This window comes from Calonectris borealis, chromosome 17 (assembly GCF_964195595.1).
Source record: "Calonectris borealis chromosome 17, bCalBor7.hap1.2, whole genome shotgun sequence".
NCBI lineage: Eukaryota > Metazoa > Chordata > Aves > Procellariiformes > Procellariidae > Calonectris > Calonectris borealis.
The window spans coordinates 6,545,905-6,568,757 of record NC_134328.1 but is presented as its reverse complement, the minus strand read 5'-3'; the positions used below and the strand labels follow the sequence as shown (position 1 = coordinate 6,568,757).

At 60.9% G+C, this 22,853-nt stretch overlaps 1 protein-coding gene across 2 annotated transcripts in view; it reads right to left on the bottom strand.

The window, feature by feature from the left end:
• Nucleotides 1-4,155: 4,155 nt before the first annotated feature.
• The window catches only part of SRC (SRC proto-oncogene, non-receptor tyrosine kinase), a 33,721-nt gene continuing 15,023 nt past the window's right edge, over nt 4,156-22,853 (bottom strand). The window contains exons 2-13 of one of the 2 annotated variants that reach the window (XM_075166364.1): nt 22,026-22,101; nt 18,007-18,285; nt 17,650-17,749; nt 13,530-13,628; nt 12,678-12,781; nt 10,809-10,958; nt 10,376-10,531; nt 10,031-10,210; nt 9,874-9,950; nt 9,351-9,504; nt 9,011-9,142; nt 4,156-8,546 (exon numbers count right to left, since the gene is read on the bottom strand). In XM_075166364.1, coding sequence (XP_075022465.1) covers nt 8,338-8,546; nt 9,011-9,142; nt 9,351-9,504; nt 9,874-9,950; nt 10,031-10,210; nt 10,376-10,531; nt 10,809-10,958; nt 12,678-12,781; nt 13,530-13,628; nt 17,650-17,749; nt 18,007-18,277 — 1,632 coding nt within the window. In that variant the 5' untranslated portion in view covers nt 18,278-18,285; nt 22,026-22,101 and the 3' untranslated portion in view covers nt 4,156-8,337. The remainder of the gene's footprint in view (nt 8,547-9,010; nt 9,143-9,350; nt 9,505-9,873; nt 9,951-10,030; nt 10,211-10,375; nt 10,532-10,808; nt 10,959-12,677; nt 12,782-13,529; nt 13,629-17,649; nt 17,750-18,006; nt 18,286-22,025; nt 22,102-22,853) is intronic. The other variant, XM_075166365.1, reaches the window with a different exon arrangement.

The following is a 22,853-nucleotide window of genomic DNA, read 5'->3' as shown; positions in this document are numbered from 1 at the left end:
CATTGGCTGTTCATTGTGGATGCCTTAGCCCAGCAATCATGTGTCTCTGTATTGTTCTGCTCCCAGCACAGTAACCCCGGAGAGTCTCCAGCGAGAGGCAGAGCCTGTTTGCCCTGTAGCTCCCAGTACTGACTCTTCTCGTTAACTGTTTAACCCGACCGTGGGCAGACTGAGAACCATACTGGTGATTCCTAAACAGACTCATTTTACACACAGCACAGGAGGTCGCTTCTGGTTGCGTTTGCACTTAACGTGACAAATTCCCCCTTTCCTTACCGCTTACGAAATTAAACCACAGAGCCATGTCCTGAAAGCCACTAATCCCCAACGCCAGCCGTGGAAGTGTTATCTGCCAGGTGCCTGCGCAGCGTAAGCCCATCCCACACCACCACATCTTCCCGACCTGTCCCCCCGCTGTCGGCAGGGACCAGGCTACAACCCAACTGCTACGAGCCATCCAGGGGGAGAGTCGGTTGTGTCGGCCCTCCCCAGCTTTGGCCATGACCCCGTGTAGTACCAGGGCGAGAAGGGGGACACTCGCTGCCGCCAGACACGGGACGATCAGCTCCAGTGGCACCCAGGAGCACCTCAGGGAGTAAAGGGCATAGGAGCTGTGCTGCTGGAGCTGAAACTGGCTTCCGCTACCCCTGCTCCAAAGCCCTGGAGACCAAGTCCAAGTTCGAAAGGGTTCAGGGCTTATCAGTGTTTACATGTTTAAAAAAAGTGTACGACATCACCGAGAATAGATACGACAGCTCTGTCACCTGTCAGGCTGAGGGAAATCCCAGTAGCTGTCATACCAGCTACAGCATAAAAAACAAATAAAGGAGAGAGGAAGGCCTCTCATTTGCAAGCTATGGCAAGACTGTTGTCTGCGCTCTGAGCAACTTTTAAGCTTAAATTTATTTAAGCTAATGCAGTCAGCTCCTTTAAGAGTACGTTTTTGTTGCTAACTAGCCAAGTTGCGCTCTACAGCAATTTAAATAAATCCTAGCCACGAAGCCAGACAGTCCTTTGGACAAGAGCAAGCCCTGGCTTTGTACGTGGGGTTCACGACAAGACGCAGCTGCAGGCTTTCCCTTCCACGAGACCCAACTTTGAGAAAACACTTCAAAAGAGGGAGGCTGCCGGTGTAGCGACAGGAGAGATCTCGGCAAACTGACGTGTAAGGAACCTACTTTTTACAGCCCTCCCACCCCAACCATAGTTAAAGAGCAGTCTTTGATATGCACGCAGCCCTCACCAGCACACCGTCTTACCCTCTTTAGGGCACTGAGATACCATCTTTGTTTTAAAGATAGAAAATTAAAGCAACTTCATCATGGTCAGACAAACAGCCTCAGGCAGAGTGAGGAAGCCAACCAGGTCTCACATCCCATGCTAATGCCCTGCTCGTCCTTCTCTATAAAAAGACCATGAAAAACCAGCCTGCAACTGCAGAACAGGTCGAACCCGATGGCTTTTGAAAAGCATCATCACAGCTTCCCTGCTTGTGCACCGCAAATTGGACTGAGCCCGTACAGATGCAGCACTTGTGTTCTCGGGCAGGCGTTTGCTGGCTACGCAGAAGAAAGCTCAGAGGTGTTTTGCCCTGGTCTCAGAGAGCTTCTCTGCCAGAGGAGCAACGGGATGGCTCTGTCCCCTCATATCCCGGAGGCACCGAGGGGTCTCTGCATGGGGACCGCACCAGTGGGCTGGCGCTCCAGTGGGGTGGCTACACTAGCGACTCTGAAAACAGTGGGGTTTAAAACACACAATGCTGTCTTGTGCCAGGTCCCATCAAGCCTCGACACTGCCTGCAAGGGCTTTGGCGCAGAGCGAGTCTCATCACCTTGCTCTATTATAAAGCGTCCATCTGCCTGGTGCTCCCTAGATACAGGGAGCAGGAGCCTTAAGCTGTTCCTTTGTCTTTCCATCTGAAGGAGAGATAATTTTCTTTTCTAGGTCACATAACAGATCAGTGACACAGCAGGGTCAGGAAAGGGAAAAAAACCCAAACCCAGGCTCGGATCCCTAGAAACAGAGACGCAGCGTAGCTCAGGCAGACCTCGGGCTCCTGACTGCAGCCTCGGGGTCCGGGGCCTTCTCACTCCCCTCCTCGCCACTCGTCAGGGGGAGGCAGCATTCCCGAGATGAGCAACTGGGACACCACAAGGCTTCCCAGGGAGAAGGGTTGGCCATAGCTACCAGGCTGGTATGGCTTTTCGAACACTAGATCTGCTGGAGATCCGTGTTCGTGCATCTCATCTCAGGGGCTGATGTTTGGCAGTCGAGCTCCCCAGCACCGCTCGGGGTGCAGGTAGGGAACCAGCCTGCCCTCCCAGTGTCTGCCCGTCCGTCCCCGGATCTTGCCTGGCCATTAGTGCCTCCCGCCTGGATGCTCTCCCTGCTTACCCTGAGACAAGCCCACAACACGGCCCTATGAACTTAGCAGCAGACAGAGGAGAGAGGTTGATCCCAATGAGGAGCCGTTTGGGCTGGAAGCACCCACCAGCCTCAGAGAGGCAGCTAAGTCCAGAGGTGCGGCCCCGCTGCCGATAGCACCGGGCTCCCTCGGCCTCCAACCTCGTCCCCTCGTGCTGTTACCCTGGGGCTGGTCCAGCCAAACACCCAAGCCAGGGAAGCCACAAACATCACTCTGGGCCACCGAGAGCCCTGCCCTGCCAGTGCCCTTTGGTCTTGCCTGTCTCTTGCTCCTTGCAATGGAGCGGTTTCCTAGCCCTCAGCGATGGCGGGAGGTAAGCTACACGTCAGGTGTGGACTTTCGCCCTTCCCTCGGGAGCCTGGAGATTAACCCTTGGCAAGAGGGTTTTGCTACTCCTCTGAGCAAAGGCAAATCCTCTGGCAGCAGGGCAAGGGAGGACGGATGGCTCGGATGCCACCCAGACCTGCTGCTGGAGGGGATGAGATCTGAGTGGCAGAGTCCGCAGGGGACAGAGACAGGCTTTGTCCTCGGAGTCGACATGTGCTGGCAGCCTCCCGTCCACCCCTTGCTACCAGCGAGCAGCAGGCACAGCGGGGGCTGTAGTGGCATGGCCAGCAAGACCAGAGAGCCTGGCACTGGGGCACAGCCCCGCTGTGAGCCAGCCCTTTAATGAACACCACCCTGCTCCTGCCCCAAGAGCCCTTCTGCTGGGTCTGGGCTATGGGAGAGACCCCAGACCCGCAGCACAGCCCAGGATTTGCTCCAGGAGATCCCCAGCCCATGGAGCAGTTCAGCGCTGCCCCTCGCCTACTCACAAGCATATATCCTCTGGGAGCCTGGGTCAAGAGCCAGGACTCGATGTGCTTTGGGATGCTACCACTGAGCTTTGGGGAAAGTGAAGGGAATGTTCAACAACTCATCTTGCCATTTTAGAAACCCGCTGCCAGTACAAACTGCCCAGCACAGGACCCCTACCCCCGCACCAGACCTGCTGTGGGGGCAGCCACAGCCCCCACCCTAACACCCAAATCCTCTACAGGGCGAAACATGAGCATGAAGCCAACAGCAAGATTAAGTCCATTAAAGGAGGCATGTGATGTAATCCCCAGGCGCATCTGCCCGGCTCAGGCTGGGGATGCCTGGCGAGAGTGGACCCCAGCGGTGATCCCCATCTCACACCTCCTGGCCCAGCAAGCCTCTGCCCCCTCCAGGCTAACATCACCCCTTCCCACCCCATTTCACAGGGCTGGCCTCTACAAAGGTCTTGGGAGTTGAGAGGGGTGTCACCAAGGAGGGGTGACTCCATGGCAAAACAGCCACCGAGCATGGCCAGGGTGGGCTGCAGGTCCTGCCGACTGCCCCGACCGTCTTTTTAAGATGCTTCAGTTGCCACCGAGGCTGACAACCAGACACGGAGCAAAGGGGAGAGAGAGAGGAGGCTTGGAAGTACCGAATCCGGCCCCTCATCCCCTGGGCACAACCGACCGCAGACACCCGCACTGCCCCGGGGCTCGGGCTGGACCGCAGCACCCTGCCGCCCCGCAGCACCCTGCCGCCCCGCAGCACCCTGCCGCCTCCTCCTCCGCACGCCCTCCCCGCGGCCGCCCCGCTCCCAAGCGGCGATGCCGAAGGGGCAAAGCCGAGGGCTGGAGGAGCCAGGGGTGACCTCGCCAGCCCACCCATCGCGCACAGACCGAGGAACTTGCTGACGAGAGAGAATCCCTCAATCACTTAATTGCTTTAAAGAGAAGCAAAACATGAAGCATTAAACATTTAGGGTGATAAGACTGAGTCACTTACCAGCCCGAGGAGGAGGGAGCAGCCGCACGCCAGCGCCGAGCAGCCAGACCTGGGGGCTCGGGGCACTAAAGCCACCCCAGACCATGGTGGTGAGGGAGAAGGAGCAGCAGCAGCAGCCACCCTGCTTTCAGAGGGCCTGCTCCCCCCAGCGCCGTGCTATATATCAATTACTTAATCACCGAGTGAGGGATCCCAATCAGCACCCGCTAATTATCTTAACAAAGCAGGTCTGCTTCTTGCAGTTGCTGATGAAGCAGATTCTGCTGAAGGGAGGGCTGTCCCCGTCCTGTCCCCCCCAACCCAGCCGAGGGGGGTTGGCAGTCAGGTCTCCTTGGAGCAGCCCTGCTGGCCCTGGCTTTGGCCAGATCGACGTGCAGCAGGGTCACCGTGTGACTCGCAGCCCCGCGGGGACCAGCGCTCCCTGTGTGCGGGCAGGGACCCGCACATCCCAGCATGCAGAGGCTGGGAAGCAGCGATGGATGCAGCAGAGGGTCCCTGGGGGTCCCTCGTGGCTAAGACCCCGTGCCAGTGGTGCGTGCCACAGCCCTCTGCGCAGCCTTGATGGCTGCAGTTGGGATCCCACCGGCGATGCAGGCTGCATCCCAGCTCAGCTCGGAGCATGTTGGCCTGATTCTGCACCCACCATGGCAGTGCTTCCCCGCTGGAGTGGTCCGGGCACAGGGAGCTCGCCCACCGCCCACCGGCTGGCCCTGGCCCTCGGAGCAGGAGGGACGTGATGGATGAGGCTCCTCTTGCAGGAGCAGGCGCTGGGGCTGCGCTGGACCACGAGCCCATGTGGGGACAGAGGAATGGCTCCAGCAGGACAGAAGTGGCACCAGATCCCAGAAGCATCAGGCAGAAAAAGCCTCTGAAGCACCAGGACCCACACATGGGCGTTCCTCCAGGACCCACCGACTCCTGTAATGGGGATGCTAAGAAGTCCTCTCATACATGAGCTACACTTTTTTTTGTGAGGTCTGTTTGTATTTAATTATCAAATTGCAAAGTATTTACATCAACATTAGAGTTTCAAAGCATCTCCACCCCCCACCACCCACAAAGCTGGACCTTTCAGGTTTTTTTCCAAAGTTTTATTATTATCCAAAAAAAAAAAAAAAAAAAAGGCTAAATATTTTACTTCAACACTGAAAAAGGCAGGTGGGGGAGAGGGAAGCTGGGGAGAGAGAGACACAGATCCACATGTTCTCTGCATAGTCGGTTAGAGATCTTACAAAACACTGTTTAAAAAAATGATAACAGCAGAGGAGCGAAACTTGTAGGGTGTTACTGACCCGGGGAAGCCAAAGAGCATCCTTAGGTGGGGATTCCCCTCTAGAGTTTATTGGCTTAAAAAACAAATTGGCAGACGACAATGGTGATAGAGGAGAGGCTCTCGATCCGCAGGTCGTGCCGGCTGCAGCGGCGAGTCCGGAGATGCTGGGTCCCACCGAAACTGCTGCACAGAAACACGGACGGACACAGGGACACGCAGCCACACAGCCCCAGCGCCCTGCAGGGAGGCTCCTCCAGGATCGCTTTACTGTCTTCTGCCCTGAAATGTCCCCAGCACGTCTCCTTCATCAGAGCTTGCCAAAAGCCACGGGGAATTAAGCCAGCCCAGGGTGTTCCTTGTGCCGAGGGTGCGTTCCTGCTCTGCCGCTTGCCGGGAAGAGCCAGAAAATGAAACCGCCGGGTTAAGCCCGTTCCCGTCCCGCTGCGCTCATGCAAGACCCTGTACGTGCTGTGACAACCTTAACATGTGCTCTTGCCTTCTCTCTCCCCAGCTTTCAGATCAAATCTGGCTTCCGCACGTTACAGTTTTAAGAGGTTTCTCCCAGGGATGGGGATTTTGTATAATTTAGGCAGAGCTATGGCACAGGGCACCCCTCGGACCGGGCTTCTCTGGCAGCACCCACAGGGATGCGGCAGCCGCCCGTCCCGGGGATGCAAACATGGAAAGACTCAGAACATCGAGGTTTGGAGACTCCCTGCCCAAACGCAGAAATGCAGGCACAGCAAATCTGCTAGGAAGGGGGGGAGAAAAGGCTCCGACTCCCAAAATGATTAAAAAAAAAATCCATTAAACCAGTCGCTGTTCTCCAAGCCAGCAAAGGCAGGGTGTCTCCACATCGCTGAAGAGCCCATTCAAGCTGATTTTGAAGGCTTCACTCATTAAAAAGGAGCCACCAACCAACCAAGGGAGCACTTGGTTCACAAATAAGCGGCCGGGGAACTGTGGGAACGAGCGGGAGGCAGCGGCGTGCCTGGGCCCTGCACCGGCAGAGGTTTGGGGAGAGGGTTTCGGCCGCCCCCCAACCCACGCTCTGCTCCCACCCGGCTTTCATGGGACACCAGCACCATGGCGGGAGCTGGCGAGAGGTGGTTTGGGTCTGCTGCCTGCAAGGAGACTGTGCCAGAGGGAAACCCCATCCCACAAGCCATGGGGAGGCAAAGAAAACCCACCGCCCGAGGACCGAGAGGTGGGCAAAGCCTCTCCGGGTCCTTCCCACCGGTGCGTGCCAGCACCCCCGCCCCACAGCACCCCTGCCAGCAGCACCCCCTCGAGCCCCCATCCCACCCCTGGTCCAGGAGAGCATCTGAAGAGCCCCCAGGTCTTTCTGAGCGCGGGTGCCCGGGACCTGAGAGGTGAGGGAGCGAAGCCTCGCGAGCCACCATGGCGAAGTGTTTCCAGCTGGGTACAGCCGCAGGAGGGGGAAAAAACCAACACATGCAATTAAGTCAATGTTTGGGAGGGCGCCGGGACCGCTCCAGGGCTATGTACAAGCAGGTGCTGGGTGGGAGAACGCAGGGGCTGGGTGCCGCCATGCGATGGGCGCGGGGGCAAAACTGGGCACGGATAGCCACCCACCGACGAAACACGGCTGAGGCCTTTGGGAGTGAGCAGGGGGGAGATGAGGATGCAAATGTCTCCCGTGCGGCACAGCGCTTCCCAGGACTCTCCTCCAGGATGATGGCCCATGGCTGGGGATGCTCCCACCGCATGGGGACTGCAGCCCGGCAGTTGAGATGTGAGGGGTGGGGGGAAGGTAGCTAAAAAAGTAGCGGGTGGACAAAAACATCCGTGAAAGAGGAGTATTTCCCCCAAAACACTCCCACACCCTGAACAGCCTCACGTGCCATGCACCCAAGCTCCGTGGTGGCACCAGATTTGGTGGCAGGGCCAGCCTGGGGGACTCTGCCGGTGGGAGAGCTGGCGGCGGAGCCGGGAAGGGGGCGGCTGGGGGGGCTGTGGTGCACGTCCCAGGGGGCCAGCTGGAAGACCAGGAGTGCGCGGTGGGAGAAAGCACAGCCGGGGCAGCAGGGCTGGCCGCAGGCAGGGCGAGGGCTCTGCCGGCACCCCCCCGGTGCCACGGAGAGACAAGAGGGGTGCCTTGCGGGGACAGACGCAGCTGGAAGACTTGAACGTGCGCCCGGGTGCTCCCACGGGACGGGGTCAGTCACCAGAGCCATGAGCAGCCACATTCCATGCTCCCGGTGCCCGCTAGCCAGCGAGGCCGCAGCGAGGCCAGAGGGATGCCCGAGGAAGGGGGACCACCAGCGTTCCGCTGCCATCCCACGCCGGCACCACCGCCCCGGCGCGTCGCCCCGTCCGAATCAGCCAGGGATTGTGCCTTCCCTGTGGCAAAATGTCTCTGCCAGCGCCCTTGGGAGAACCGGAGCCGAGGGGGGGATGGCGGGGAGGGCGAAGGGGCAGGGAAATTTGTGCTGATTTAGAAAGGGGCTGTGTGTCCGAGGTGGGGTGGTACTGTCCCCCAATTCCCCTGGGCTCACCCCAGAGCTGCTGGGGGGGAAATGGTCTCCCGAAAGCCAAGTCTCTCAGCGGGAGATGCTCCACTGGCCCTCCCGAGCTGGCTCTGCCGTCACCCACAGGCTCCTCTCGCCAGCGGGGCGGTGCTGCTTCGTTAAACACAGGCCAGAAGTCTTAATGAGCGATGGGGGAACCCAGCACCTCCCCTGGCTGCATCCGGAGACGATGCCCCGTCCCGCTCTGGGGCTGCTCCACAAAAAACCGGCCCCTGGGCGGGGAGGCCAGCCCTCGGCGCCCTGCGGCGAGGACGGCAGCGTCCCTGGTGCCAGGAGGAGCTCCGGGTCTATAGGTTCTCGCCGGGCTGGTACTGGGGCTCTGTCGAGGTGAAGTAGTCCTCCAGGAAAGCCTGCAGGTACTCGAAGGTGGGTCGCTCCTCCGGGTCCTTCCGCCAGCACTGGCACATGAGGTCGTGCAGGGACTCGGGGCACTCGGGCGGGCAGGGCATGCGGTACCCCCGCTCCACCTGGTCCAGCACCTCCCGGTTCACCATCCCTGCATGCGGCCAGAGAGACGGTGCCGAGTGAGGGACGGGCCAGATCCTGCACCGCACCCTTCCCGGAGGGGATGCTGAGGGCATCGCGCTGGCACAAGCCTTACAGGCAACCCCAGTGACTTGACCCAGGGAAAGAGGGACCCCCAGCCCAACAGCACTTGTCCCCACCAGCCTGTCACCTTGCTCGGAGGAGAGAGCGGGATGGGGCAGCTGTGACCCTGCATCCCGGCCGGGTGCTGCTCGCCCTGCCCCAGCAGGGCAGGATCCAACCTGGGCAGGGGCAACTTACCCCCGAGCCCGCCCTCCCTGCCCAAATCCCAGGAGAAACTTTGCATCAGTTTGCTCCTCCGCAAAGATGGCTCTGAGGGCCACGGGGCCCCAGGGGCGAGCGCTGGGCGAGGGCGGCTGGCATCGGGGCACCAGGGTGGGGACGGGGTTTCTGCCAGCGGGTGCCAGCCCTCACCTGGGTACGGCACTCTGCCCTTGGTGGTCAGCTCGGTCAAGAGGATGCCGAAGGACCAGACGTCCGACTTGATGGTAAACCTGCCGTACAGAGCAGCTTCTGGGGCCGTCCACTTGATGGGGAACTTCGCGCCTGGATGGAGAGGCAGGGTGAGGGGCTGCTCCCGGCCCCACGGTGCCCGAGGGCACAGGGGCTGCGGGTGCTTCCAGGACCCCGGCGCAGCCAGGGCCATGTGCTGGCTTGAGATGCAACGCACGCCCATGGGGACTGGGGACCACAGAGTGGCCATCGCTCCGGTGCCACCTGCCTGGGCACGGTGCCGGCAGCCCCGGGCACGCACCTTGCCGAGCGGTGTACTCGTTGTCCTCGATGAGGCGCGCCAAGCCGAAGTCAGCCACTTTGCACACCAGGTTCTCCCCCACGAGGATGTTGGCTGCCCGCAGGTCCCGGTGGACATAGTTCATCCTCTCCACGTAAGCCATGCCAGATGCGATCTGCAGGGACCAGGACATGGGGCACCGAGGCTGGCAGGGTGACACGAGGGTCCCGCCACAGCGGGAGCCAACGGGACCCAACCCGTGTGGGTGCAGGAGCAGCCGGTTGCTCAAAAAAACCCACGCAGACGCAGGTTTGCTGGCCAGGGAGAGCCGGCAGCGATGGGAATGGGCAAAATGATGGTCCCCGACCGCAGCCCAGCTTTGGGCTGAGCACCCAGCGGGGACAGCGGCACCCAACCCGAGCCGAGCGAGGCTGCGGAGCACCCCACCACCCGACAGGCAACAGCCACGACAGCCCAGTGAGGTGCTTGGGAAGCCAGCGCCCTCGGAAGAGGATGCGGGAGGCCTGGGGATGCACAAACCCACCTGAGCCGCCATATCCACGAGCTGGGGCAGCCGCAGGTACTTGCCCATCTCACCCTTCAGGAAGTCCAGGAGGCTCCCTGCGAGGAAGACCATGGTCATAGCAACCCAGAGGAGCAGAGCCCCTCGGCCGCCCCCCCGGCATCCCTCCCGCGCTCACCCTTGCTCATGTACTCGGTGACGATGTAAATGGGCTCCTCCGAAACCACGGCGTAGAGCTGAACCAGCTTCTCGTGCCGGAGCTTCTTCATGACCTGGGCTTCCTGCAGGAAGGCCTCCGGGGACATGGTGCCGGGCTTCAGTGTCTTGATCGCCACCCGGGTGGTGCCGTTCCAGGTCCCTGCGGCACAGGAGACGCTGCTCAGGACACAAGTACAGGGCAGGGGGCCGTGTCCCTTGCCTGCTCCCCCACCCCACTGCAGGCTCCGGGCACCTGCAGGCGGCTGGGGAGTGGATGCAGGTGGTGACACGGGGGGGGGGACAGCGGGGCGGGAGCCGTCCTTACCCATCCACACCTCTCCGAAGCAGCCCTGCCCCAGCTTGACCTCCAGCCGCAGTGATTCCCGGGGGATTTCCCAGGCATCCTTGGCGAGGCCTTGGGTCTGGGGCTTAGAAGTGGGGCAGACGTTGGTGAGACGGTGGCACAAGCCATCGGCGTGTTCTAGCACAGGAGGGGACAACACCAGGGTGACGCTAGGGCATTTAGGCACGTGATGTCTTTACCCCACATCTTCCCTGCAAAACACCTCGGGGACCCGTACCCAAACCCTCACCCTCTTCCCTAAAACCCAAGCAGCTTTTCACCAGGGTCACCCCCAACTGGTTTGGGGTCCCCCAGCCCCGCACTGGCTTCCCAGCAGCACCCATCCTGCAGCAAGGACAGGCACAGCACCCAGGGTGTCACCCAGACCCCAAGGGGACCCCACGTGGCTACCCACTGGAGTAATAGGCCACCAGCTGCTGCAGGCTGTTGAACTGGGTGCGGGAGGTGATGTAGAAGCCGCCACTGTCCAGCTTGCGGATCTTGTAGTGCTTCACGTTGAGCCCCTTGGCGTTGTCGAAGTCAGAGACGGAGAGGCAGTAGGCACCTGCGGGCAGGACCGAGGGGTTGGGGGGGTGATGCGCCACAGACGGGTGCTCCCCGTGGGGTCCCGCCCGGGGGTGGGCATGGGGGAGCAGGATTGGGCATGCAGGCTGCTGCTTTCACCCAAAAGCAGAGGATGGGGAGCAGCTCCTGGCTGCACGAGCTGGCACCTCATGGCAGGGAGGGATGGCACGTACCCACGGCTACAGCCACGCCATCACAGCCCCCCGCTGCCCCCGTTTGCATGGCAGCTCTGCCAAGCCTTGCCACCAGCTGGGCCGGTGCGGAGGTGGGGGGGTCTCTGGGGGACCCCCCACCACAGAAGAAGGCAGCTGTCGGGTCAGTCATCTGGGCACGGGGGATCCCCGCTGCTCCTCCAGCCCCGGCAGCCGAGAGCCGGCTCAGCACCCCCACGGGATGTGCTAACAAGGGGCATCACCCCCTCCAGCCCCCCCAGCCCTGCCGGGTCCTCCTCTCCAGCAACACGTGGCACACAGCACCGCTGCTCTCGGCCGGGACATGGGGGCCACCGCGGCTCAGAGGGGCCAGCACCGCGGGGACAGGCCGTGCCCCCTCAGCTGGCACTGAGGAAGAGACCCCACTGGGTTTGGGGGGGCCCAGCGGGCGGGAGGGCGAGCAGCCCCCCGGGCACAGGGATGAACACGGCTCTGACGGCGAAGAGGGGACACCGACGCAGGGGAGAGGAGCGGACGGGAGGCAGGCTGGGGGGAGCTGCTGACCCACCACCCCAACATCTCGGCATCTCAGAGGGGAGCCAAGGGGCTGGTGGGCCCGATGTCCTCCTCCAGAAATCCCACCGTGGGCATCGCTTTGGCAGCTTGTCTCTGCTCTGCCCACACAAGAGCAACACCGCGCTGCCGGGGCCACAAGTAACAGAAAGGAAGATTTATGCTGCTGCTTGAACGAGCTGTTTCCACCAGAATAAAATAAATAGTGGCAAGTTCAAGGCATCAAAACAGAAAGGCACATCAAGGAGCTTTTCCCAAAGGTGCATCTGGAGGCAAACTAAACCACATTTCCAGGTAAGAAATAGCATCCTCAGGCAGCCGAACCGTGAAGATCACAACTCGCACTTTTGGGAGGCACAAAACAAGTACAAAGAGTCGTTAGACTTGAAAGGAGGACCTAAAGATTCATCACTACCTCTGCCTGGTTGCCCAGGAAGCACACGTTCAAGATTTCACCACTATATAGGGACCAGGAAAAAACCAAAAAACATCTACTTGGGGTGTAAAAAAAAAAAAGAAAAACAGGAAAAAGAGCATCCTGCCTGGTGGTCCTGCCAGAGCTGGGGGGGCACCCAGCTCCCACCCTGCCGTGAGCTGAACCATCTCTTTGAAGTGGGTCGAGCAGCACGGGGAGAAGCGTCCGTGTCCCGCCATGGCGGGGGAGGCTTGTTGGTGTAATGGTGCGTTCGGCATAGAGATGTCACCGGTGATTTAACGGTGCGTCAGCACCGGCTCCCTGGGGACCAGCACCAGCAGGGGAGACCCCAGGAGGCTGCCCGTGCTGAGGGGCATGGCTCAGCGACCCCAACATTGGCTCCTGCCTACAAGGTGCCACCCTTTTCTCCTTCTCCCTCCCTGTGTGCCTAAGCTGGGGGAACCAGGACCGCGCAGAGTGACCGAGGGGACCGGGGTCCCCGTGTGGATGCCCCCCCCAGAGGGGCTCGCCCAGGCTGGCCCCCCCCAGCCCCACTCACCTTTCGTGGTCTCGCTCTCCCGGACCAGAAAGGTCCCTCGGGGGTTTTCGGGGTTGAGCAGCAGCCGCTCGGACTCCCGGCGAGTGATCTTCCCAAAATACCACCTGCAAGAGCAAGGCAGCGGCTCAGTGCCCGGCACTCACCCTCCGTGGCCTGTCCAAGCAGGGGGCTCAGCCCCGGCCCCCCCCGCTGCAGGTTTCGGAGACCACGGGCTGCGTCTCCGGGCTCGGGCACCCCGGGGTGCACCGTGCCCCCATACAGCCTGGGCTGAGCATCACCCAAGGAGCAACCCTGTACCACAGACCACGAAACGCCTTCGCTCCAAAAGCCTCCCCAAATGAGGGGCTCTGGGGACCCCTCAAGCCCCCCAAGCTCTTGCTGGGGGGGGGGGACACTGTGCCGCTGGCTGGGGACAGGCTGCAGGGACGTAGCTGGCACCTCCTGCTCTGGGACTTAGGGCCGGCTTTGCCCCTGCCTGCTCTCCCCGTGTGACGGCCGCCTCTGCGCTCAGCCTGATCCGCACAGGCGGAGCCGGCAGCATCCTCACGCACGGATGCGTGTCCATGCGGAAGAGTAAAAACCAGACCAAAAGCATCAGGTCCACCACGGCCCCTGCTACGCCACCGCTCAGCCCTCCACCGCGCAAGCACGCCGCACCTCCGCACTTTATGGGCCTTAAAGAAAGGCTGGAAAACACTTAAGGGGTTTGCAAATCCAAAGGGGAAAAATAACAAGAAGGAAAAACCCGGAGGCCTTGCAGGCTTTGCCCAGGAGAGGGGCAGGGGGAGGGAGGAGCGCTCAGGGTGCGTTTGCTATCGCTCGTCTTTAAACTGTCTAAAAGATGGCAATTACTCTTCAGCCTGGATGGAGTCTGAGGGCGCGACATAGTTACTGGGGATGTAGCCCGTCTGTCCTGTAGTGAGGGAATGAGCCAGCCACCAGTCACCTTCCCTGCAAGAGAACCAAAACACACTCAGTGTGAAGCCAGAAGCCCCCCCCGGCCGGCCCCTCTCCCGCCCGCCGGCACCGGGGCCGGGGAGGATGAGCCAGCGCAGAGCCCCGCCGGGAAGGGGTGCAGCCCCCGCAGCCCCCAGCCCCGCCGCCGGACCCCGGCCAGGAGGGCTCCTGCTGCCAGCCCCTGCCCGTGGCTCTGTTTGGGCAAGCTCTCGTTATTGGGGCCACCCATCCACATACGGGATGCTTTAAAATTAAATCAGGCAGGGCAGCCAGCGAGCCAAATTACCTTCAGAGCCACCTGAATGCGAACGGGGTCTGGCTGGAGGTTGAGGGGCATTGGGGACCCAAGGCAGCCGGGCAGCGGGGAGCGACAGGCAAGGGGGAAGGAGGGGAAATGGCGAAAAGCAATAAAATGATGGCAGTGATTAGAAAAAGCACCAGGAAAACCCCAGACAGTTTGTTAAACACAGGCTGCAGAAAAGCAACAGGACGGGGCTGAGGTTTGGGCAGGGGGGGTGAGACCTGCCCCGCAGCGATGCCCAGCTGGATGCAGCGGGCTCCATCCAGCGCGGGTGCCCCGCTCACGGCCCCAGGATGGGCAGGCTGCACGGCTGCAGCCCCCGACCGCGAGCTTCCCCGCAGCCGCAGCAAGGGCTGCGCCTGCACGACCGCGAGCGCGGCTGGCGCGGAGCCACACGCACCCCCTGTGCTGGCCCCACGGCCCCCAGCACGGCTCTGCCCTGCGGGAGCCCCCGTGCTCTCCCCAAAAACCCGGGGCTGACCCACCATCCCTCCAGCCCCAGGCACGTCCCCAGGAGCTGCACGGGCCGGGGCAGGAAAGGACAATAAATAGAGAAGAACAGGACGGCGGGAGGCGGCTTCCCCCTCCCCGCAGACAGCAGGGCTTCCTCCCGCCACCTGCATCTTCTCACCCATCAAAGACGGAGTCACCTAATTTATCCCGACCACGAGGGAGACGAGGCTATGGGAAAACTGCAGATTCGTGGGAACAGCACCGCAAGGATGCGAGAACTTGGCAGGACGACCTCCGCAAACACTTTACAGAAAAACCTTAGTAACCTCAGTCACCACTAAAAGACCCATCAGACCACATCCAGACCCATCCCTGACCCCTGCAGACATGTAAACCTCCATCCGCACTCCAGACACACCAGCAGCTTGTGACTTTTGCTTGTCCCAGCTAAACCAGCGATGCTTCGAAGCAGCCGGGAGAAGCCGGACATGGCCCCTGGCTCCCTGCACTGGTGCCAGTGGTGGGGGGAAGTGGGGACCCTCAGGGCATCTCCTCCCAACCACACAGCCAGGCTCTGCTGCCCACCTGGAGCCCATCCCCAGCCTTGCAGCAACCCCGGCCAGTATTTTAACTTCTCCCAGTCCCAGAGCGTCTTGTGGCAGGTAGCTTGGGCTCCCCAGCCCAAGCTGCTGCCCCAGTCACCTTTACTGGGGTGGCTCCGAAGGGGACAGGAGGCTGGTTGGGCTCCTTTCCCACGGGAGCGGAGAAAACATCTGCTTGAAAAACGCCCAGCTTTTGACTTGTGGCTTTATTCCAGCTTGGGTTGCAAGCTGGGAATTCGGCAAAAACAAACTATTCCAAAAATGTCTCAGCGGGGAAAAAAATAATAATAATCATCATCATCAAAACAAAGCATTTCAACAATTCCCTGCACAATCTTACCCAAAATACCCCACCACATCCTTGCTGGTTGCCAGCTGGCTGGGAGGAGACCTCCTCCTGCTGGCAATGGTACCACGAGAGCCTTTCTGCACTGGGGTGGATGGATTTGGCCCGACCGGGAGGCCGAGGGTCACCGCAGACAGCCTGGGCTTTGCCGGGACGCGGGAGCAGCGAGGTGGGCGACGTGGAGGCTTCCCCTCTCGCCCTGCGCAACCCCAGCCCTGTTAGAGCAGCCGAAACCCGCAGCCACCCTGCAAAGCCGCTGGTGGCCGGTTGGCCCCGGGGCCGTGGGCTCCCACTGTGCCCAGGACCTGCCAGCCCTTCCCAGGGCACCGACTGTGCACCCCAGCACCCTCCCCACAGCCCCGGGGCACCGACCATGCCCTCCCAGGGAGCCCAGAGGAAGGGGACATCGCACGCCTGCCTTCTGCTGTCCCCAAAGCGCAGCAGCCCGAGCTGCTCCCGGACCGTCCGAGCATCTCTGGGCACTCAATGAGAGAGAGATTTACCCCCCCGAGCACTGCACAAACTGCGCAGCCTTCTCCACCGCCTCTCTCCCTGTGGACATCCCACCCACGCAGCCGCAGTGGACACCGGGAAGGTCGGTAGCTGGATCCTGCACCCTCCACCGATGGGCTGCATCGCCAAAAAAAAGCCCTTTTGCTCCCCAGGATGCTGCAGAGCTCATCACAGACGGACTCTTCCCTCTGACCGAGCCTTTCACAAACAGCAGCGGAGGAAAAGGAGTACGGAAACCCCAGAAGTGCTATAAGGCACAAAGAAAAAACCCTCACATATGGGTCCAATCTGGACCCCCAACGGGCAGAGCTCACTTCGTAACAGCGCAAACCAGAACCCAAGCCTGGGGCTAGTAAGCTGCTGAGGCTGTGAAAGTAAGAAGCACCAAACCCCCCAAATTCAGGTTTTTCCTGCAGCGTCGAAGCCCTGCACATCCTGCGCTTCATGGATTAAATGAATCACCATTAACAAACAGCGCTGGAACAAGGAGAACAAGGATCAGATTGAAGATGCGTTTATGCAACACTGCCTGACCCTTGCAGGAGAAATATCAGCCCCGGGACGTTCCCTCGTCTTTCCACCCTTTGCAAAGCTGTTTTGGGTGCCCAGGTTGGAAGGCAGCAGCGGAGGGGCCAGCGGGAGCTGCGGACCCCGGGGACCCCACGGCAGCGCTAGGGACAGCGGCTCTGCCAGCCAGGGCTCCAGCAGCACAGCCAAAGGATGCTGCAGACCACGCATGCTGTGCGTCAGGACAGACCACACGTGGGTTTAATGTAGGAGCATGTTTAGGAGCATCCTCCAGCTCGTCACGCTGCCCTGCTCCACGCGGCAAGCGATGGGTGCGCTGCTACGACCAGCACGGAAAGCAAACAAGCAGGAACCAGACCCCTAAGGAAGCGTTTGAGTCCCCTGAGCCACTCACAAAAAATAAAAATAAAATTAAAAAATGCAAAAATAAATGCAAAAAAGGCCAGGAGGGAGCAGAGAGCCAACTGAAAAGGGACTGCAGAGGGGTGCCAGGCACAGACAAGGAAAGGGGCCAGGTTCAGAGCTCCGGGGTGCAGACACAGCTCTGGATGGAGCCGTGTCCGGCACGGGAAGGGGCTCCGCGCTCCGCCCCGGTCGCTCAGGAAGGACAAACCCAACCAACTGCAAAACCATCGGGCAACCCTCTCCTCCTAGCCCTGCTCCACCCAACCTCACCCTAACGTGGGCAGCAGACGGGCTTTTATCATTTAAGATCATTAACAATAATAATAGTAATAATCTGCAATACACACCTGACGTCCACTTTTCTCCTAAACGACAGCATGGCACAGAGGAGAGAAAAAAGAGTCAAGAGAGAAGCTGAGATCAGAGACACCGTGCAAGCACAGGGGAAAGCACCCGTGAAGTGGAGGAGATGTCTCCAGGCAAACGAGAGGGAGCTGAGCGCTGATGGGGACAGGGGACCGGCGGGGACACGGCCCCGCGTTAGAGGGCACGGACTGGCCAGCAAGCGGAGGAGGTGGCTTGGTGACAAGGCTGCAAGGCAGCGGTGACCAGCAACAGGGCCAGGAGGATGTGGGAGCAGGCAAATGATCGCCTCCAGCGCTGGCGTCCTCGGACAAGTCGCTGTGTCCGTGTGCATCTCGGCAGAGCGGCTCGAAGGGCGGCACCGCTGGCATCAGGCAGTGATCACCCAGAGCATCCCTCCTCGAGCACCCACCCCCGGGGAGAGCTGGGCTTGGGGGCTGCGCAGGAGGGACGAAGGTGGCAGCTCACCCATGTGGGTTTGGCGGCAGGGACAGGGACACTCACGTGTTATTGACGATTTGCAGGCGCTCTCCTTTCTTGAAGGACAAGTCTGTTTCGGTCCGGGACTCGTAGTCGTAGAGGGCCACGAAGGTGGTGACTCCACCTGTGACAGAAACCACTCAGGACAGGCACAGCCACCAGCGCTACCGCGGCACGGCGCTGGGTGCCCCTCGCTGGGGACCCTCCTCTCCCCACATCCTCCCACCGGCCATAAGACACAGATCTGCTCCCCCTCCAGCTGAAAGACAGAGTCCCTCAAAAGCAAGAGACCCCATCATCAGAAGAAGAAGCTGGAACCAAACCCACGAAGACCCCATCGATAAAACCCCCCCACCCCGCCAAGCCCCAGCCCACACCGACCAGCCAGCGCCCCGGCACGCTGCGGCGAGGTGACCGTGTCGGAGGTGTTGAAGCCTCCGAAGAGCTTGGACTCGGGGGCCATGGTCCCGAAAGAGCGGCTGGGGGTGCGATGGGCGTCAGGAGCGGCCGCCTTGCTGGGCGTCTGCGAAGCCGGGTAGCCCCCGTGGTGGGCGTTGTCGGTGGGCTCCAGGCTGCGCCGGCGCTGGCTGGGGTCTTTGGGTTTGCTCTTGCTGCTCCCCATGGTCCCGGGCTGGAGGAGACAGACACACATGCAGAGGGCTTCTTTTATTATTATTATCATCATCATCATCATCATTATTATTATCATTATTATTATTATTATTAAGCTGCTTCCCAGGGCTTGCGCAACAGACGCCTGCCCACTAGGAAACGAAACAACCTCCGGAGTCTTTTCAAGCATCAGCTGCCGGAAAGTCTGGCCATCCTGCCCTTGCCCTGGGATAGCATCGCCCCTCATTAACGCCGAGCCACATCCCGCCTCGCCGCAGCAGCCAGCGAAACGCCGGGAGCAGGGCTGCTTTGGGCACGGAGGGAAGCACGCTCAGGCGCGGGATTGCGGAGCGAGGATGCCAAGCACGGAGCCTGGACCAGTGCTCGCGAGGGCGACTGCGGATGCCCCGGGGCCAGGCGCCCGCCATGGGGTGTAGCTCAGCGCTCCGTACCGCATTTCCTCCTACACGAGGGTTTCTACCAGGGCATGGACAGGAGAAGACAAGACATAGACAAATATTCATGAGTTTGGATTATTCCGACAGCAGAAATTTGGAGAACCTGTAGCTGCATCACTCTCCTTGCTCAGGATGGGGATTTAAATGCTGAGGATGTTCCTGTGAAGTCCAAAATGTGTGGCAAATGGGAGAAAAGTTTAAATCAGGACCAGTTCCAGGCAGTTAGCAGCTAAAGACCAAGGGATCTCGGCTTTATATATAGTCATGCCTTCCTTTCCACTGAAGATCATGCTCTATAAATACCTTCAAGGTAATGATATAAATGAAGGAAGGGAATTATTCGCAGTCTCCAAAGATGGCAGGATATCCAGCAGTGTCCTGAAGCTATGGATGGAAATATTTAGGCTAGATCACGCATGGCAGGAGGGAAAAGGGAGGTGGAGCAACTGGGGAGGAGAATATCTCTGATAAAAAAGCTAGCAGGGGAGGAGCAGAGGAGGCAGCCGCTGTCTGCGGGGTGCGGACCGGAGGGGAACCTGGATGCAGCCGCCTGCGAGGCTTTGCCGAGGGCTCAGCCTCACCCAACAGACCGTTTTTCTTACCCAGCTTTTGACAGAAGCTCGGGCCGAGCCCCCACGAGCAGGACAAGCAGCTCCAGCAGCTTGCACAGCCCCAGTGTCGGTGGGGCAGAGCCCCCTGGCTCCTGCCGCGGGGAAGTTTAGGGGTGCCTGGCACAAGCTCTGCTCCTCTCCCAGCTCCCCTCCCCATGGTGAGGGCTTTGCTTGACGATCAGGGCTTATTTCCCCACTTCCATCTACCATTTTCCAGCTCCCAAATTGCACAGATGACCAGCAACATCCCCTGTCCCACTTCCATGCAAGTTTGCTTCAGCTGCAACCCTGCCGGCAGGATCAGACCCTGCCAGGGTTTGGGAATCGGAATAAACTGATTTTTTGGGCTGGGTACGGCTATGGCAGCCGCTCCGGCGAGGAGCGGAGCCGTCCCTCCTCCTACGTGTGCAGGTGATGAGGAGGGACCGATGCCTCTATCTGCCACGGGACTCGGCCCATGCATATCTGTGCTGCGCTTTGGGGGCCTCGGAGCAAAGGAAAGTCAAATATAAACTTTGCACTTGCAAATTGTCACCGACAGCAATCGGGAGGCAGAGCCCCTGGCGAAGGGGAGGAGGTCTGTCCCGTAAATAAATGCGCTTTTAAAAGCCTGGTGCAGAAGATGCTAAAGCAGAACTGCGGGGGAAAGCAGGACCTTAGAAACAACGAGAAAAAGCCCCCACCGCTAAGGAAAGCGAACCTCCCCGGCCCCCCGGCCAGCCCTTCGCTCACCTCCGCCCGGGGCTCCGGCACCCGCTGGTGCTCCCAGGATGGCAGCGGCAGCGCGGGGAGGAAAGCGGGGGCACGGCGGGGCTCTGACCGCGCGGCTTGTGACTGCCCACGCGACCGTGAGCAAGGGGCAGAGCCGCTCAGAGTTTCCCCTGGAAGCGGCACTTCCCCAGGCAGGAAAACACCCCGGCCGGGGAGGCGGATTTAGCAGCACTTCGGGGACACACGCGTCCCCCGAGCGCACCCCACGGGGCTGCCAGCCTGGGTGGGCAACTGATTTATCAGCGTGCTGAGAAAAATCAGAGTATAAAATAGTCAATATGCCTAGAGATTAGCCAGGAGCAGAGCACAGAAAGGGGAGAGTGGATCCCCCAGGCACTTCCCCAGTGTCCCCAAAGCAGGGGGGGTCCTCGCCTTCACACCCGTTAGCCCGCGGGCACAGGACGTGCATCTTCCAGGCATGTCCTGGCCAGGGACGCCGTGGACGGGGAGTTCACCCCTCCTCGCACAGTGGTTTTGGGGAGGGAGAGCTCTCCAACACACGTCACAAGCTCCCAGCTTGTGCCTGGGGGCTAACCCTCCTCGGCAAGGGCTCTGCTGGGTCTGCGCTGCTCACGGGACGCGCTGCCCTGACGGGGCCCAATCCAGCCAGGGGGCTTTGCTGCAGGAGCCGAAGGTGGGAGCGGAGGAGGCGGCGGCGGCACAAGCCTGCGGTCCTCTGGGGAAGGGGCTGCAGAGCAGCGAGCCCCCGCTCCAAGCTCTTTTGTTGCAAACACCTTTGCACCTAAACACCTGCACACACTAGTTTCATTTTGGCTAGTGCAAAACGTAGGTTGGCAACTCCAAAACGTGCCCAGAGGCACTGGCAGCCTCACACCATCCCCAGGACCTGAGTCCCAGGTAACTCAGCCAACGTAACCGTGCGGCTTTAGCCCTGCGGCCGCCCCGGGGATGACGTTCCCCACCCGCCCCAGGGAGGAGGGGGGGGTCTGAGAAATCCCCTGCAGCCCCCACATCGCTGCCTTGGCAGCCGGCGAGGGAAGGGTGCAAATTCCCCCAGGAGGGTGCTGGGGGTTGTGCAAGAGCCTGGCAGAGGAGTTATTAATGATGGCAGGAATGCGCTGTGCACTCGGGTCTGGGGAGAGACCGGCGACGAAACCCCCCCGCAGCCAAGGGGCAGAGAAGGAAGTGGGTGAACCCACCACCCGGTCACGATGGCTCCCAGCACATCCCAGCAGCATCACTGGGAGCTGTGGGACAGCATCTCAGTGGCCAGATTGCAAAAAATACCCACCACCAGCAGCTATGCTGTATTTATGTCTAATGTACGGTATTTCTACGTGTAACAGGCTGCAGGCATGCTCAGAGCCGCCAGCATCCAGCCAGGGCAGCCCAGCTGATGCCCAGCGGGATATTTCCCTGCTCCCATGCTTCTTGCAGCCAACATTACTGGGATGGGGGGGCTCCCCATCCCGGCCGGTGCCTCGGCTTTCGGCAGGGCTTCCCCTCCCAAGGCTTGTGCGGCGGCGGCGGGCTGGAGCGCTGCCAGCATTCCCGGTGTTCGCCTCCGACTGATGCGAGGCGGCGTACGGAGGGAGGCAGCTTTCCTGCGGCGGGGATTAGCACCCCGGGCACGTCGCAGCCTGCAGGAACTCCCCTGGTTTCCGCTCCGGGGGGTCAGCGCCAGCGGCAAATCGCAAACCATCACGGTGCCGAGTTGCGAGGCCTCAGCTCTGCCCCTGCGGGCCGGCAGTGCCGCGGGGAGCACTAAGGGATGGGAAGGACAAAGGGAGGGTTCTGCCTTTTGCTCCTGCACCCAGCACCCTACCCACCCACGGATGCTCAAGGGCCAAATCCGGCTGTTGCAGAGCACCCGGTACCCCAGATGTGAGCTCCCCCCAGGGGGTCGGGAGGGTTTCCTTTTTCCCGGGTGGGTTCATTCAGCAAAGCAGCCTGGTCCCCCCTCCCGGGGCCATCGGAGATGCCTTACCAGCGCTTTCCGGCTACAGCCTCGCCGCGGGGTGGGGAGGGGCCGCCGGTGAAGTCAGCTCAGCTCCCGCCGCAGCCTGCGAGACAGAGGGGACGTCAGCACCCGCCGCAGCCGCCGCCGTCCCCGCGCCCTGCTGCCCTCTCCTCCCCACGCCATAGTCCGGCGCCCAGGGCTGCCGCTGCCTTCCTCCTCCTCCTCCTCCTCCTCGCCATCCCTCCAGCAGCTCACACCGGCTCGCTCTGATCTCTCATGTGTGAAGAGGGGACGATTCTCTGCTCCACTTCATCAAACCCACCCGGGGACAGGAGAGGAGGCGGCTGAGCGATGCCCCAGGGTGAGAGGGCAGCACAGGCATCCCCAGCCCGCCGAGGGATTTTTGGGGGGAGAAGCGAAGCCGGTTCCTCCAGAAACGCCAGCGTTTCCAGCCCCGCCGCTCCATCTCCAGACAGCCAGGACTGGTGGCAGGGAGGGTCGGCCACCAACTGGGGACCTTGTCCCTAGGGATGAGAGTCGCCTTCTCCATCCCCAACAGCACAGACAGATGCTACGGCATGAACCACGCACGAGGTCTGGGAGCACCTCATGCTGCTCAAGCCCTGACTCAGCCAGAAAAGCACAGTTTGGCCAAATTTTTCCAAAGGGACAGTTTCCTGCTGCAAGTGTGTGTGATGGGGGGACACTTGCCTGGCTCTGCCACCCCCTTCCAGCCCCCAAATCCTGCAGGAACTGCTCCTTCTTCCCCCCTCTCATACTGAAAAAGAAATCTCTCTCCAGCCAGCCCTGCTCACCCGGTGCCGGGCAGAGGCTCCAGCTGCGCCCGAGGGGCTC